Source organism: Halichoerus grypus, chromosome 9, assembly GCF_964656455.1.
Source record: "Halichoerus grypus chromosome 9, mHalGry1.hap1.1, whole genome shotgun sequence".
Classification (NCBI taxonomy): Eukaryota; Metazoa; Chordata; class Mammalia; order Carnivora; family Phocidae; genus Halichoerus; species Halichoerus grypus.
The window spans coordinates 123,222,611-123,241,134 of NC_135720.1; the positions used below are offsets into that span (position 1 = coordinate 123,222,611).

Below are 18,524 nucleotides of genomic sequence, written 5' to 3' on the forward strand. Positions count from 1 at the left end.
GAATAGAACTCCAAGATAAAACCTCGGAATGGGTTAGTAGGAAGTATCTCCATTGAGAATTGGGCTAGAGTAAGGAGTTTGTTAAACTGGGAGAATTAAGACAGACAAGTGAGAAATGAACCTGTATGTAACTTAGGTTTTATCCTCATTAAAAATGCCCCCCTTCCCAGTGATATGTAGATGCAAACTAGGTGACAAGGGAATAAGAAAAATCAACAGTTTGTAACCACTCAGTAAATAATTGATTCAGGCAAGGTACGTTAATGGGTCTGCAAACCACTGGCGAAAGGTGAAAGGTTGATGGGGCATAGGTTATTTATTAATTACAAAGAGAAACAGGATGCTTACAATGTCAATATCTGGTCAACTCCACTCTAACAAATGATCAGACTTAGCAGAAACAAATAATGGTACAACCAGCATTAGGGGCCTCCTGATACAATGCAAAGGGAGAACGTCATAGTACCAAAGCAGTGTTCCTGCCAAAGTGATTACTCTGAGTGTAATAACAGAGAAAGAATCTCACACATTCGTATTAGGGAACGTTTCTTATGTCTCCTTTAACAGAAAGGGCAGAGGACCTCTTTTCTTATGTCTCCTTTAACAGAAAAGGGCAGAGGAACTCTTTTTTGTTAAAGGAGACATAAGAAACGTGACTGGAAAATGCAATGCTTGATCCTTAAATGGATTCTGGATCAGGGAAAAAAAAACATTATAAAAGGTTACATAGAATAATTGGAAAATTTGAAAATGGACTGCATATTCCACAATATGTATCGGTGTTCAATTCTGAGGTGTGAAAATAGTGTTGTGATAATATAGAAGAATGCCTTTGTTCTAAGATATACAGTGAAGCATATAGAAGTAGTATTATGCTTGTAACTTGTTTTCAAACAGTTCAATAAAATAAAAAAATAGGAGATAAAGCAAACATTGCAAAAAAACTGCTAACACTGGTGGAATTCAGTAAAGGGTAAAATATTTATTCTTTTACATAAACTGTTTAAGTCCAAGTAAAATAATAATTAAAAAATTATTATTATTATTAAATTATTACTAAGAAGAAAACTATCCAGAGAAGAACAATATGCTACTTTTCATTCCAAAGAAACATGCTTGAGATGCCAGTTTTAATAGTCCACCCATAAACCATCCTACGTTCCTACCACAGGTACTGGGGCCATGTGTACTGAGTAGAGCACACATTTAGAAGAGTCAATCATAAACTTCTTAAAAGTTAAATTTGCAAACCTCCCATACATGTTATCAGTAAATATCACAGGCATTATAAAATTAAGATGAGTCTGTAATTCACTTCTTCAGAGACACAGTCTATTTCTTTGCTGAGTAGTATACTCTCTATAGGACCTTGTGAATGACTTTTAACATGCTGTCACTTCTAACTAAAGACGACCAGGGGTGAGGGAGCGGAGGGGGACTTGGGCAGAGAGAGCTGCTAGGACCAGGAAGGAGGGTTCCAAGGGCAGGGTTTGGCCCTGCCATACAAAGATTCCCTTACCAGGTGAGCAGGGTGAGAAAAGTACAGACTATGGGCACTCTGTTCTCACCTCCCTGAACACGCCCTGGATGTGTTCTAAAAAAATCACTCCTCACACACTCTTCCAAATGTGACATGTAGCAAGGGTCTATTAGAAAAAAAAGTTAATGCAAACATTAAAAAAAATTCTGAGGTCCTAATCATTACTAGACTGTTGGGACAATTAGACCTTTGTGCCTCATGCATCCCCCTTCTTGTTAGAACAGAACATACTGCTTGTGGGGGCCTTGTCATGGGGAAAGTGCTCTGTGGGAGGGGCACTGCTGCTCTCTCCTGTGATCAGATCAACTCTTCTCAATTGGTGCAGTTAAAAGACATCAAATCCACAAGCTATACCCATAATGTATCCAAAGTGTGTCTAGGCATAAAAGCTTAATCCCCATTTGTAGTTTGGTAGACACAATAATAAAAAGCATGGTGTTCTATAGCAGAAAGCCTAAAATGCAAGATCCTTGAACAAGAAAGTGAAGGGGCTGATATTACAAAAGAAACTCTGAGTGACAATACACTTTCTCCTCCTGTTGAGCAATAAGTTCTGTTTCAGCATCTCCATATACTACATGTGATTATTTCTCCATAAAATACATTTAAAGAATGTCTTCGGGGCACCTGGGTGGCTCAGTTGGTTAAGTGTCTGCGGTCAGCTCAGGTCATGATCCCGGGGTCCTGGGATCCCGCCCTGAGTCAAGCTCCCTGCTCAGTGAAGAGTCTGCTTCTTCTCTCTCTCCCTCTGCCTCTCCCCGATTGTGCTCTCTCTCTCTCAAATAAATAAATAAAATATTAAAAAAAAAAAACCCAAGAATGTCTTGATAGCTTTATTAAAAAGCAGTATTTCTGAAGACTATCAAGTTGTGGGTCATTAGCCACTCCAACTGAAGAAACACGTGATGGAAGGGCAGGGCTCTTTGACTCTTTCTAAAGCATGTAATCTTACAGAGAGTAGAGAAAAATGGCCAGGAGGAGATTTGGTAACATTAGCAGACAGATTCTGTATGTAGTGCTTCTGTTCTTCCCATTTTGGTCTTTGAAAAAGAGGCATTGGGAATCTTAAGAGAAATGGGGGAAGGGGAAATAAAGTAGAGTTTCCCAGCTAAAGTGCTAAAAAGGCAAACTGAAGTTGCTCTCTAAATTACCTAACAATCGAAGTAACAAGAGACCCTGTCTATGGCTGAGACAGACAGGAGCAGACAAGGAAAGAGGACCAGAGACCCTGACAATCCCCTAGCCGAAACTGGTAGTCAATCAGGAAAGGCCCTTGGAAAGTCTGATTATAGGATTACAGGTGCCTTAAAAGGAGCCTACTAATCAAATTCTGCGTATACAGTTTGGTTAGGAGGTAGAGGACAAAGGTAAGGAAACAGAAAATGGACATAGAGCACCAAGGTACTTGTAATTGACATTTAGACAAGAATAATTGAAATTAATGGTTTATGTTTAATTTCAGGGGCTTTAACAGGAATACGATCTGATAGTCTAAAAGTATGTTAAGCAGGGCATGAAAACCAACAGAATGTGTGTCATATGTATAGGTATATGTAGTATACGTGGATATATATATATATAGAAAGAGATTTATTTTAAGGAACAGGCTCATGTGATCATAGAGGCTTAGCAAGTAGGGGGTAGGCCGCAGACTGGAGACTCAGAGAGAAGAGTTGCAGTTTGAGTCCAAAGGCCATCTGCTGGCAGAACTCTTTGCTCAGTGAGGGTAGGGGGTGGGGAGGTATCAGCTTTTTGTTCTACTCAGACCTGTGAGTGGATGAGGCCCACTCATATCATAGATGGTAATCTGCTTTAGTCAAAGTCCACCAATTTAAATGTTAATCTTATCCAAAAAATACCTTTACAGAAATACCTAGAATAATGTTTGACCAAATATCTGGGCACCTTGGCTCAGCCAAGTTGACCCATAAAATTAACCATCACCAAACCCTATCTTTGGGACCTAAAAAGAAGTAATTTTATCACTTAGGAGTATTAAATCAGATCCCAAGGAATGCTTCTAAGGAAGGAAATAATAAACAAACAAACAAACTAGCTGTAAGGGCTAAAATAATAAATCTGAAGTTATGAAATAAGATAAAAATTCTCAGTAAAGTAGGAAAGAGGGAAACTTCCTCAACTTGATAAAGAATATCTACAAGAAACCTAGAGCTAACATCATACTTAATAGTGAGAAACTAGGAACTTTCCCACTAAGATCAGGAACAAGACAAGGATATTCCCCTCACCACTCTTTTCAACATTGCACTGGAAGTCCTAGTTAATGCAATAAGACAAGAAAAAGAAATAGAAGGTATACTGATCGGGAACTAAGAAGTTATGAAGTAACACTAGGTGTAACGTTTTATATATGGGTGTTTTCACTTACTACCCTTGATCTTTACCAAAAACCAATGAACAAAACCCCAAAGAACCTAAGAAAAGCTATGAGATATCTGTAATTTAGTAGGATCATTGTACTGATTCCATGTAATAAAGGAATAACTAATGTACATGAAGTGATTTTATATTTACAAAGCGTTTCACATTTATAATCTCATTTGATTCTTAGAACTTTGTATGGTAGATAGGGCTGATATATTCATGATTAGTGGTGCCAGAGTGCAAATTCAGATCCTTTAACTCCAAATCTTGTGCATTTTACACTGTTTATGTGAATTTTTAGACTATGCTCTTCTCTCCTGACATATAATTAGGTATTGAAATATGAATGCAATTCTTCACCAATGTAAAGTTCTGATTTTCATCTTTTCTACCTTCTAGGTCTCTATCTCATATTATGTAAACCTACAGAATCCAGAAAATCATAGAATGCTCTAGAACTATGCTGTCTAATATGGTAGCCACTAGCTGTAAGTGGTGATTTAAATTTAAATGAATTAAAAGTAAAAATTCAGTTCCTTAGTCAAAACAGCCAGATTTCAAGTGCTGAATCAACAGCCACAAGTGGCTAGTGGCTACTGTGTTAGGCAGGGCAGATATACAACATTTCTATCAGCAGAGACAGTTCACAGGAAGACTTAGAGATTAATCTATCATTTCATCCATTTCACAGCAGAAAGGACCAAGACCTAAAAGTTATGTAACCTATTCAAGATCACACAGCTCCATAGTAGAAAATGTAGGTCTCTGAACTCCAAGTAATTTGTTTTTCATGCTATAGAATAATCTTACTAGATAAAATCCAACATATCCACATAAATCTCTGTCAACCCACAGTTAGCAGAGAACTAATTTCTAGGCATTCTTTTAGAACATACTGCCCAACTTTCCTTTCCAAGCTTCTGAACTTTCTCTCTGTCCCCTTACCCCTAAAACCTTACCCATTAATGGGAGTAAGGAACACAGACAGGAATTCACTGTTCATTAACTGAACACATATTTAACTATCTTCTTTGTGCTGAAATTAGCCAGAGTTGCTTTTTGTTGACTGCAACTAAGGATCCTGACTGCTGATATATGGGGATGGGGAGGGAAAGAACATGGAGACTATCTTCCAAACTGAAATTTGCCTCTAATTAAAAGTCAACTTAATGCTTCCGATTTGGGGATTAGAAAAGAAGTGTTACCTCCTCTGGTAAACTGAAAGCGCCTTGAAGGCCTGGCTCATCGCAGATTCCGAATAAATCTTGTTGAATGATACATTACTTGATAGGGTTTTGCCTTTGAGGTAAGAGCACAGGATGGCAATAGTAAGAAAAAATAGCCACAGTCCTTCTCCTAGCAACAAGAGAGATTGGTCAGCATTCACCTCGACCCATACTAACAGGTACTTGCTGGTATACTTTACAGTACTTAATTTTAAAATTTCTGTTCTCTGGCAAAATGATTAGTTGCCAAAAGTTCTGGGTATAACCTCTAAAATGCTCTGTTCCCTCATCTCCAAAGTGGGTTTAAGACCTATCTCATGGGCTCAAAGGAGGATTAAATGCAATAAAACCATTAACTCCTACAAAAACATTAAGGACTATCACGATTGATTTTTAAGCTCTTCAGTAGAGGTCAAAGTATGTCTTCATTTTCCATCATGTGGAAAACTATTACCTTTAAAGTTGAAAATTATCCATAAATGACCACATCAGAAATAAGGAAAACATAAAAACACTGTTTCATTATTACAATAGCTTTTGACTTGAGAAAGCTCAGTCATTTTAAAACTTACAGTGGCAGACTTTAAGCTTTTTAAATCGTTTACCTTATTAGCAAAATATATTTACGCATGCAACTTTAACGTATGTTTATATTTATTTAGATGTTATCCACATATGCTCCTGTGCTATTAAATTATGCACATTATAAGATACACACAATAATACACATTTAAAAAGATGAGATAAAAATTATAAGCAGAAGTCCCATATTTCCTTCTTGTACCTCACAGGATTGTCCTGCATAATCTCCCCACCTCACCTCGAAGATCCAGAGGATAACAGACAGTTTTAAAGTAAAGCAATTCTGGAATTGATGTTTTATTCACTGGCTGTATTAAATTAACCTTACTTTACAGAGGGATGTTAGAACATTATAAAATCCCACAGTAGCAAACCCCTCTCACGATGACCTCGGTCAGCCTGTGCCTGGACCTCTTCAGTGATTATCAGGGAAAGGGTGGGGGTCACAATGTCAGGAATGGTTCATTCAGGGGTTGAATGGCTGCTTTATTGATTCACACAGTAATTTCCTTTCTCCCTAATACAGAATGTGAGCAGCATGAGGACAGGGGCAGGGACTAGATCTGTCTTATTTACTGCTGTGTTCCACTGTCTAGAAGTGTCTCATACATAAAGATTTGCAGAATTAATGTATAAATGGTGAGTGGTTTTTTTTTTTAGAGAACTCTTCCTCACACCTAGTCTGGCTTTATAATGTAATAATAGTAAGAGTGGCACTTTTCACACTATGTGCCAAGCACCTTTATCAAAAGCACTTTTCACATATTAACTCACTGAGTCCTCCCAACTACCTTATAATGTAGGTACTGTCAAAATTCTCATCTTAGCTGAAGAAAGTGGGACAGAGGGCGGTCAAGTGGCTTGACCAAGGGTGGGGGCTGGTGAGTGGCTGAGCTGGGATTTGCTGGGGCCAGTGTGACTCCTGGGTCCATTCTTGTAACTACGGCACATCACCGCCTCTCGGCAGGTCAGAGGGCTGGCCCCACTGCCGATGCCTGCATGCAGAGAAGACAAGGTCTATTCTCCCTCAAGGGAAGGGTCTTCAGGTATACGAGGACAGACCTCCTGAGCCTTTCACATTCATCTTTTTTTCTGAGCTGAACATTCTAGAGTGTTCAAATGCCTAAGAGATGATGTGGATTCAGTCCTTTGACACCTATGGGTCTCCCTCTCCGTTGGGGGTTTGGTCAAGTCTGTCCCTGAAGGGTAAATAATCCAGGCATGGACTCTGCGGAGCCCTGGGTATGAGTCCCGGCCTTGCAAAGTCACTATTTGACTCTCTGCAAATAACTTCAGCTTACAACGCCTCAGTTTCCTCTCCCGAAAAATGAATTGATAATAGTTCCTTCTTTGCAAGAGGGCAAACTGTCCTTTTGTCCAAATTTCTCTTCCAGGAAGAGGCTTGGCACGGTACATCACTCGCAAGGGAGACACATTAGCATTCATTTGGACAGTAATGCTGAACTTTATGGGAACGTACTGTACTGGCTTGGGAAATAGCTTTCTTCTCTTTTCACTGGAATGATTTGGCCCTTTAACTTAATTTTACATGGTGACACTGACTCAGTTCTCTCTGTCTCTTGCTACACGGTTCTTCCTTTCTCATAGAAAAAAAAAATCCTCATAAAAACAATTTATAAGACATCAAAATATTGACAGAAACCTTAAACCTTAATGTCTGAAGATATCTGTGGGCATGATTTATTACAGAAGTTCCACTGTTATAACTTGGCAATTAGGAAATATTGATAAATGCAAACACATTATTGATGTCAATTAAAAAAAGCACAAGATTGATGAGCCTCCCAGAGTGCTTGGACACAAACAGTTACAGAGTAATGTCCATCAATACACATCTAAGCACTATAAATGCCCAGGGAAATCAGGCTGTCAGCAAACAAAGGGTGCTTTCACATTAACAGTGAGATTATTTAAACAGATGAACATCTAGTCAACAGGAATATCTAACAGAACCTCAAGTAAAGTCCTACAGAAAAAACAGAATGCTTACTGGTGATTCGTGATAAGGCAGGCAAGGAAAGTACTCAGGAGGAGCCAAAGATTGGGACACACATTGACGTAGCTAAAGGCTGGGCCAAGTACCTGAGTTGGTTAGACCTAACTACAGAAGTGAATAGCATACACCCAAGCCTGAACCTGAAGAAGAAGATAGTTTTCAGGGTGGTACCTCAGAACATATTTGAATATTCCCAGGTACCCTATTTTAGAGAACCTGAAAAGAGGCTTAGATTTATTTTAAATGGAGTACAGAAACAATCAAGGCTCCATTCTCTGTGCATAGGGGCGAGGAAGGAGTTGAGTCTGCATTACCAAGAGAATGGAAGTACTGGGAATTTGCAAAGGAAAATTAGTTTAAGGGAAGGCAAGATAACTCATTAAGTTTTGGTCATGAGGGCTTTCAAGTGCTGATAAAACACCCAAGTGCAAAGATCTACTAAACCGAGGCTAACAGTTTACATGAAAGAGAGGACCAGATACGAAGTTTCAAGGAGTAAACAACATCAGATCTGTAAAGAATAAGGATATAAAAAAGACTGACTGACTTAGTGGTAAGGAGGTCTATGCGTCTGAGACAGCAGCTGAATTTTTGTAGGGAAGAAGGTAGAGTTTAAAAAAAAAATCAACCAATACCTACTGTGTGAAAGACTTCTATGAGGTACTATGCAAGGCAAAGCACATTACCCCGGTCATCTGGGAAGTTCATCTCTTCAATCCAAGCTCAGGGAGGGCCTCATGGAGCAGTGAAAGACAGCACCCTCAACCAGAGCTTCAGATTATCTGAATCAACCCTGGCTGCCCAATGCACACTTCCAAGCCATACTGGAACTCTTATACACACTGTAATATCAATGAGGGCTTAAACTGGTTCTCACAGAGAACTGGGGTCTAGATCTAGAGAAGGACTGGCCTGAGATTCATGTGGACAAAATAAATATATAAAAATTAAAAATAATCTTAACCTTCCCTTGCATGTTCCAAGAGCAGTTAGGTCAACATTAGCTTTCCAATCTAAATCTGGTTGTTTTATGTATAAAAGGTATACACTATACCACTTCCTAGCCACTGGGATGGCTGGAAGTATTTGCAAGAATGTGGCAAAATTAGAACCCTTACAAGCTGCTGATGGTAATGTACAAAGGAGCACTTACTTTGGAAAATAGGCTGGCATTCCTCAGAAAGTTAACAGTTATCATTTGACCCAGCAATTCCACTCCTAGGTATATACCCAAGAGAAACGAAAACATACGTCTACACCAAAATTTGTACACTAGTATTCATAGCAGCATCACTGATAATAGCAAAAAAGTGGAAATGGCCCAAATGTTTATCAACTGATAAATGGATAGATAAAATGTGATACAGTCATACAATGCTATTAGAAAGGAATGAAGTATCAATACATACTATGAATGGATGAACCTTGCAAACATTATGTTAAAGGAAAGAAGCCAGTCACAAAAATAAATTCCATTTATATGAATGTCCAGAGTAGGTAAATCCATAGAGACATAAAGGAGATTTGTGGTTTCCAAGTGCCGGGGGAGAGTGGGTTGGGGAGAAATGGGGTCACTGATGATGTGTATGGCGTTTCTTTTCGGGATGATGAAAATGTTCTAAAATGATTGTGGTGATGGGTTACACAACTCTGCGAATATACTAAAATATAGTTTAAATGGGTGAATTTTATGATATGTGAATTATGTCTCAATAAAGTTGTTATTTATTTCTTTTTAAGATTTATTTATTTGAGAGAGAGGGTGTGAGTTCATGGGGTGGGGGGAGGAACAGAAGGAGATGGGGAGAGAGAGAGAGAGAGCATGCAGGGGGAGGGGCAGAGGGAGAGGGAGAAAGAGAATCTCAAGCAGACTCCCTGCTGATTGTGGAGCCTGACGAGGAGCTTGATCTCAGACGCTGAGATCATGACCTGACCCAAAATCAAGAGTTGGATGTTTAACTGACTGAGCCACCTATGTGCCCTCCCCCTTTTCAAAAAATATTTATTTATTTATTTATTTATTTATTTATTTGAGAGAGAGAGAGAGAGAGTGTGAATAAGGCTGTCATTTAAAGAAAAAAGGAAAGGAATTCACTGAATGTTCTAGCAAGTTAAGGAACACATGAGCTAGTGAAATCTACACAATATTGGCCTTCCCTAGGGAAGAACAGATTGAACTGCCAGATTTCATCAGAAAGTTTCATCAACGGGCTGAATCTTTATTGGTTCTGGAGTTGAGAAAAATCAGACTAGGAAATTTCCAGAAAAATCTGGAAAAATTTGGTGTACCAGCAGGCCAATACACCCCAATTTAAGCCCTGATAATCCAGTTCCTTTGAGTGCTAGAACGTTTGGCCTGGTGCATTAGCATTTGTCACTGGGCTAGCTCCCAAAAGCTGCTGCCCTGTTATGCTTCCACTGGTCTCCTTGCTGTTCCCATGGTGATCTATCTGACAGGAGATGCTGAGGACAACTTGTGCATCTGATGGCTGTGGAGTTTCAAAACAGACCAAAGTAAGGAGCACACTCCTATCAACTATCCTGAAAGGCTGAACAAATCTTACAAGTATCTTTCTTGGTCTATAGCTCTATTAATCTTCTTTTCTTCCCATCTATTCCCCCTGAAAGGAGAGAAGGTGCATGACTTCCTGAATAATTTTACCTGCACTTGGACTATGGCTGCTATGAAGATACAGGACTCTGCAGATATTCTTATCGCCAGGGTTTATGTGACAAGCAGAAATGCAGGATGGATGAGCTACAATTTATATGAGCAGCAAACCCTCAGTTGCACTAAAAAATATCCCCCAAAGACTGTTAAATAACTTCTCCCTGAGATGAAGACTGCATTCCTGAGAAGACGTCTCTGCCATTCTTTTGACATTAAGCTGTGTTATTCTACTTGGTTGTGAAGAATATTGTCTTGCTCTATCAGCCAAAACCCAAAGAGCTTCATCAGGAGTATGCACACTATGGGAACACATGAGATTTCCAGTTGTAATAAGAGAGAGCTGCACTGTTCAATATATAAGAGAACTTAAGAGTTTGAATCTCTGTGTAAGTGCAACAGAACAAAAATTATCCCTGGGGCAAAGGTTAATTTAGAGAGATCCAGAGATCAGTAATTACAAAAATCAAAGACAACTTGCTGGCCTTCTGGAGAACAGGTACTCAGTGTAGGGTGACAGGTTCGGGGGGATCTGTTCAGGGGCTCAGTTTCAACTCCTAGTTCTCAACCTTGGTTGCATGTTGAAGTCACCTGGGGAGTTTTAACACTACTGATGCCTGAGTCCTACCCTCAGAGTCTCTAATTCCATTGGCCTGGAGTGGCCTGGTCCTAGGGATTTGTGAAAACACCCAGGTGGTGCCAGTGTACAATCAAGGTTGAGAACCATGAGCAGAAAGTGCAAAGTCCTGTCTTTGAAGATCCCACTAAAGATCAGGTAGCCTTTGGTTCCCCCAGTAATACAGTTTAAAATTAAAGCTGAGTTGAACTAAATCCCAAGTGTACTGCAACATACAGGCACAAAATGTGTTAAAATAAAGATGAAAACTTCCTTCTTCTTGGGGGAAATGTATGGTTGTTTTGAGATTGATTATAGTTTTTCTTTCCAAACATTACAAAATGCTTAGATAATGGAAAACTTCACTTGTGTATGGTTGCAAGTATTTGAGGTGAGTAAGTAACACAGGTATTTGAGATGGAATGTGCTAGTCTTCATTCAGTTTCCTTTTGTTATCAAGGAAGGGCTACAGGCAATGTAATACAAACCTTAGTAATGTATGCCTAAAAGGTCCCTCCTGGGTGCACAAGTGCATGGACAGGCATCTGCCCTGCTTCTTGATGAGACAAAAACTTTAGATCCCTGAAATGGTCTGGAGATATACCAAAGCCTCAAATGGCCCTGGTCTGGTGGGGGAGGTGGGAGGGAGTTTAATTTGCTCATGCCACAAACTATCGCTTTTCTTTGAGTGAGTCATTTCACTGGTCAGACTTAATTCCCTTCTCTGCCTTCCACTCAGCTCTGGGTCAGGCCTCTGGCTCACCCCTTGAGCTAATGCTTGCTGCCTCCAGAGGGAGCTGTCTTTCAGATCCCGCCAGCAGTAAGGCCTGAAGAGCTCTGAGGGCTCGGGGGCGCTGCACCTCATTCTCTCAGCGTGCACCCGAGGACAAGGGCATGGAGATCCAAGAGTCACAGTGCTATGGGTCCCTTCCCCAGAGACCCACTCCTTGATTTTGAGCACCCACTGGCTTTTAGTTGAAAGGGGTTTTCAGGGGCACCTCGGTGGGGTGGCTCAGTCGGTTAAGCATCTGCCTTTGGCTCAGATCATGACCCTGGGGTCCTGGGATGGAGCCCCACATCGGACTCTCTGCTCAGCGGGAACCTGCTTCTCCCTCTCCCTCTGCCTGCCGCTCCGCCTGTTTGTGCTCTCTGTCAAATAAATAAATAAAATCTTAAAAAAAAAAGTTACATCATTAAAAAAAGGGGGGTTTTCAAGCTACAGAAGTTTATCTAAATCAGATTTTTGTAAAATTCATTTTACTAAAATGCAATGAAAGATCCTACTGTCAGGCAACAAGGGATGGTGGTAAGAGACCTCAGCTCAAAAATCCTGCCTTCAACCATTAAGGCTAAGGAGTCTCCCTCTCCTTAATCCCTCTCTCTGTGCCTTGGTTTCCTCACCTATAAAATGAGGACATGCTGCAGAGTAGCTGTAAATGAAATGATCCATGCCTGCAGCATGTAGCATAGAAGAAGAGATAAAAATGTTTTAACCCCTGTAGTCTCCATAGTCATTGAATAACCATAACCAGAATTAATTTATATAAGTGTTCAACCTCCAGTTACATTTCCTTGGTAATCTAAATTTTCTTTCTTTTTTTAAGATTTATTTATTTATTCACTTACTTAGAGAGAGTGAGTGAGAGTGCGTGAGCAGGTGGAGGGGCAGAAGGAGGGGCAGAGGGAGAGAATCCTCAAACAGACTCCCTGCTGAGCACAGAGCTGGACACAGGGCTCAATCCCAGGACCCTGAGATCCTGACCTGAGCTGAAACCAAGAATCGGACGCTTCACCCACCTACTGAGCCACCCAGGCGGCCCGGTAAGCTGAATTTTCATAATGGATTTGTTTAAACAATAAATCCTGGCAAGAACATGACTGCTTTCGACTTTCCTACATTTCTGGGCATGTCTGAATTCACATGAAAAGAGTTCTCCCAAAGGGTAAAGGTGAGTAAGTCATAATGTATTGAGGACCTCTGTGTTTATAACACCTGTATTCCAGAAAGCTCTGGAGAACTGACCAGAGGGGCAAAGGGCAGCCTGGCTCCCTGGCCTTGCCTTTGATCCCCCACCTATCATGGACAGGCTCATTTCCCAGCTTCCAATCTTCTCACATATACACAGAAGGTACACGAACCTAATGCCATCCCAAAAGGCTACCAAAGGAAGATGCAGGCAATGGAAGAAGCATGCAGACCAACTCACCAGTCTTTTTCATTCAGATATTTGGATAAGAATGACTTGCTCTAATAGGCCTCTCCAAAGCAGCTATGGTAACCCCCACTCTCTTTATTTCTCCCATTCCTCCCCCCAAAATACGAATAGATTGTCCTAAGTTTGTATGTATGGCAGGACCGCTATCTGTCTCAAAGAGAGAGTTTTATAATTGGTTATGGTTCTAAAAGGTTATGTTTTATGGATCAAAACTTTGCTAGCTCAGGTATGGCTTTTTACTTTGTTGATAAAGGTTATTCCATAAATAGAATGGATGACACTGAGCCACTACTAAGATATTCAAGCATATATAATTTAGTCCTTTGTAATTAAAGCATATTTTATTTATTTATTTATTTGAGAGAGAGTGAGTGAGCATGGGAGGGGCAAAGGAAGAGGGAGAGAGAGAATTTTAAGAAGGCTCCATGCCCGGTGTGGAGCCTGACGTGGGGCTCAATCCCAGGATCCTGAGATCATGACTTGAGATGAAATCAAGAGTCAGATGCTTAACTGACTGAGCCACCCAGGTGCCCCAAAGCATATAATTCATTCAGCAATATTTTCTAAGCATTATCAGTGTGTAAGATACTGTGGTTAAGTGTGGGGACAGACACAGTGCTTGCCCTCAAGGAGACAAGGATCAAAACCCCTATTAAATGAAGAAGCCACATATACAACTCTCATGACTTGTCCACTGCTATGAAGGCATGTGTTCCAATGTGAAATCTGGCATTCACCGGTCATCACAAAACAAGTTCCTCAAATACTGACCATTCTTAGCCCTCTCTGCCCCTACTTTGGTAGCTCATTCCTGCGGACACTCCAAAATGCTTAGGAATAAATACGGATTGTCTGAGATGAACATTACAGAAATCTAAGGAAAATTTCCCCCAAGCTCTGCAAAGACATACCTTATTGATCAGGCACTGTTCTCTGTGTAGGAGCGTGGATGAAAAGACAACGGTGGAACCAAATCTTTCTACCTGTATAGTGTGCTCTCCTGCTAGGCCCATTAAGGGCTCCTGGTTCTGCCTTCCCGTCTTCTGAATTTGAGGACACCTTTATTTATTCAAATTAAGGCACCCCCAGTTTTCACTTCCAAACACCAACTGGCTCTACCTGCTCTTTTTATTTTCCTGTAGTCTTTCCTTCATTTCATTGCCTGGCAGTCCACAATGTGACAGGAACATCGAAAAGAAGAAAGTAAGAATAGTGGACTGCACTTCTCTTTTGCCCTCCTGGCTCCAGTCGGTGGATATGCTTTTATCAGCATGTGATAAATATTTCATACAGAAACTGTCACTTGGAATCTAGTCTTTGCAGCTTCACTGAAACCACTGAAAAGTATTTTGGAAAGTCAGACCTATATTACAACAAGTACCATATGCCAAGAGCCGGCAGATTAGCAAAGCCTCTGGAGTCGCCATGGAGGAGACTGGAGAACAGAGCCGCCTGAGAGGGGGACTGGCGGCGGCTCCCTTTCTGCACGTTCAGAGATCTGAAACCAAACTGTGACACAGCTCTGTCATTTCAGCGCTTGAGATTTTAAAAGTATGGAGAAAAACAAGCTGATGCACGGACACGGCTGCAACCATCTTTCATTTACTGAACGTTCACCACCGGCCAGGCGTTGGGGTGCATGCTTTACAGACACATTTCTCTGTCTTCTCACCTCCCAACAAGGTGGGAACAGGAGAAGGAGTTCCACAGGAAGTCATTTTCCTAAGTTCAGAAAGCTAGGGCGTGACGACCAGGATTTGAAACCTCTCCCGACTCCTGGATCCCATGCCCTTTGTGCCTCCTAGTGGGGTGAGAAAATCGGAACCGAGCCTTCTTTCCTACTCTTGGAATTCACCTCACCAGATCGACTTTTGTTTTCGGTTTATTCTGGCCAATACACTAATTTCCAGGAGGAGTTCCTGGCTTCCTTTTTGGTACCCGGGCGGTAGCCACATCCTCAGGCAAAGCAGGATATTTAGTTTGAGGGCCCAGTGCTGGGGCCTGAAGGTTGTTAACTCTACTCACTGGTGAGCGGCTCTGCTGATGGTAGAGGGTATCAGCGCGCTTTATGTCCTTTTGCGTTCACGAAGATGCTACGAAGACCTCTGGTCAGAAAGGCCAAGTCTGCTGCTCTTGCCCTGGGTCAGGGGCACAGCGTGGGCTAGAACCAGTCCTTCTGAGTTTCAGTTTAAAACTCTTCCTTCTGTGTCTTCCGACCAAGCTATCATGACTCTGAAGGATTAATGGAGGGCTCACTGTATCTACAAGGCACCGGGGGTACCACGGTGAACAAGGAAACAGCCCTGCCTCTCTGGAAGGTCAGGAGCTAAGGGCACACATGCCTTATGAACACAGCACTGCAGTGCCATGTAATTAATGCCGCAGAGTCACACTGCAGTGCTTTGGTGGCCCGGCGGACACGATTTCGGCAGGCAAGAAAGGAGGAGGAAGGGCCTTCGAGGCCTTCCCGCGGGGAGCCGGTGAACGCAGAAAGGTGTCTGCTGGGCGCTGCGCGGGTCCAGCTGAGGAGGGACTCAGCTGCTTCCGGTCGGGACGCAAGGGCAGTGCTGTGCGGGCAGGACATAAAGCAGGGCTGTCCGTGGGAGGCACATTAGGTTTTGCTCTTTTTCCCGGTCTCTCCTTCCCCATCCCACTCCTTCTGAGAGGCCTGTCGAGGCCCAGTGAAGAAAACCTCTTCAGTCAAGTGAGGTATTTACAGTCTGTCAGCTGTCCGAAAGGGCAGCTTCTGTGCATAGTGCACAGGCCCCCTGACCTCACCAGGATTCGGGGAGCGGTCCCACCATGGCTGGCTACTAAAAGCCTTTACAAAGTATAGCCAAAGGGTTTTCTCGAATCGGCCCCACTGCTGAGGCTGGCACCTAAGAACAAATATTACATAACTCGGCATTACATAACCCGGTTCCTCCTCCACGCTCAACAAAACATGCCGTCTGTGAGCTCAGGGCAGCTCAGTTTGCTTTTTAAAGTCAATTCAGTAAACAGAGGAGGTCGGTGCCATCACTCGCCCTTGGTCAAAAACCAAATTGCCAGGTGTGTTTCTAGGACCTAACAATCGTGACCACAATTATTTTCCAAATCAGAAAATGTCCGGTGTGAGGGAGACTTCGGAGCGTCATGGAGCAGAACCCTCCCGAGCCCCAGGAGGAAGCTGGCAGAAGAGGACTGCCTGCCCACAGGCAGGGGCTGGGAGCAGACTCCAGGGCTGCCGGCTCCCGGGCCCCCCAGCATTCAGCGCCTGCATTTGTTTTTTAAGATTTTATTTATTTATTTGACAGAGAGAGACAGTGAGAGAGGGAACACAAGCAAGGGGAGCGGGAGAGAGAGAAGCAGGCTTCCCTGCTAAGCAGGGAGCCCGACGCGGGGCTTGATCCCAGGACCCTGGGATCATGACCTAAGCCGAAGGCAGACGCTTAATGACTGAGCGCCTGGGTTTTTATTGGGCTCCAAAGGCTTGTCCATCTCTGTGTAGGCAGTTCTGGAATGCACTCACTTACTAGTGAGATGGAATAACCTGTTGAAAGAAACCCTAAGTTGGATCTCAACAAGGCAGATTCAGACACAAATTCCCTTGTGCCCCCGGAAATCCAAGAAACCAGTGTACCCGAGTCCTTACTTTTTACAGATGAGGCCTAAAGGGTCATGGACTTAGTGGTGATGCTTCTGCTAACTTCTGACAGACTGAGGGAGAAATCCACGTGGCCTCTGGGTTGGGGCTATTTTCACTATATTCTGGAGTCGAGATGGGTGGGGGAGAAGAGACGAATTTAGGCCATATGAAGTGGAAATGTTTGAGAAAAAGGAAAATATTCAAAATACTGACTTAATTGTATACTAGCATTAATTGAATAAAACTAAGATTACTACAGTGCCACATCTTAGAGAATTTTTAGAGCCCTTTGATTATTTATAATGGACCATTTCATGACATGACAGCTTTAATTACTAGATTGGGGAAGAGAGAAAATTTCTGATACAACGTTTGGCTTTGGTATCTCAAAAACAGAGCAAGTACAAAACTAACATTAACTTCAGAATGGTATTCCTTTGCCTTGAGTAGAAAAATTGAATGATGATACTATTTTAAGAGAAATTAAATAACACGACCAAGGCCAGAGAGCTACTGAAAAAGTGTCAGGATTTCAGTTGCGGTGTATCTGGCTCCAAACCTTTTCTTGTCTCTTGGCTACCACTCCTATTATGTCTCTGCATAAAACAACAGTTTTTTGGACTCACAGATGTATAATTAGGAGGTATCTTTCCAACAGCACCAATGAATCTATCCTTCATACACACACACACACACACACACACACACACACACACACACACAGATGAAACACATCAAGTTTGAAAATATCCAACTGCAGATAGCAAGTGCTCAGGAAACAAGTGTATTTTCTCACACACGCCCTGGGCATGCGGGATCACTGGCTCCCTGCCACTTCAGGGGATGTGGTATAGAAACACAAATAAACATAAACGGGGCGAGCCCCTTCCACTGCTCTGCCTAGAAGGTGTGACACTGTTCCTTTGTCATCTTAGAAGAAGACCCTCTGCATAAGCATGACTGAAATTAACTTTGATTACTTGAAAGGACAAGCCAAGCAGCAAGGCATCAAAAGGTTTCCAGTGAAGGGCACTTCAGTGATAGCTTGTCAGGAAAAGCACAATTGCAGCTGCAACCTTCAGATCTAGGGGGAAATTCTGAGCAAACACTTCTTAAATAAGGTGGCTGAACTTTAACATTTTCAGACTGTGGTCTCTGTTTTTTTTTTCTTTTGAAGGCAGAGAGAGAGTTTTTTTGAGAGATGCTAAAGGACATCAGTGCCTCGGGATAAACTATTCATGAGTCCACAGAAGGTAAGCTGTTACCTTTTAATACGAATTCTAAATGAGCAATTAGAAAAGGAAACCTACTTCTTGCCTTCTCCCATCTCCAATGTCTTATTTACCCCTGTTAAGATGAGACCACCCACAGTTTGATATCTCTTCTAAGAACCGGCTAAAAAGTGAGAATAGATGTGGGCCCACCATTCTCCTAATTGTGTGTCCTTGGGGAGTTATTCAAACACGCAAAGTCTGCACTTCCTCATCTAACACATGAGGAAAACAGTATCTTTCTCACAAGGCTGCTGTTAGCAACTGAGACAACATGTTCAAAGTGCTTTGTAGCGTCAGCGTGTAGAGAGGACACGATGAGCCAACACTGAGAGCAAGCATACATCATCATCACCACCACCACCACCAGCAGCA

General features: G+C 41.9%; 1 protein-coding gene and 1 long non-coding RNA gene across 9 annotated transcripts in view; one reads left to right on the forward strand and one right to left on the reverse strand.

Annotated features, from left to right (window-relative positions):
* LYRM4 (LYR motif containing 4) overlaps positions 1-18,524 on the reverse strand; it is a 267,655-nt gene that overhangs the window by 199,074 nt on the left and 50,057 nt on the right. The window contains exon 3 of one of the 8 annotated variants that reach the window (XM_036091313.2): positions 5,131-5,224. The exons of the other annotated variants lie outside the window; for them this stretch is intronic. Coding sequence (XP_035947206.1) covers positions 5,168-5,224 — 57 coding nt within the window. The 3' untranslated portion in view covers positions 5,131-5,167. The remainder of the gene's footprint in view (positions 1-5,130; positions 5,225-18,524) is intronic. 8 annotated transcript variants of the gene reach the window in all.
* LOC118535096 (uncharacterized) lies at positions 10,113-11,324 on the forward strand. Its single transcript, XR_004917038.2, has 2 exons — positions 10,113-10,264; positions 10,379-11,324. It is a non-coding gene; the product is annotated as an uncharacterized LOC118535096 (long non-coding RNA).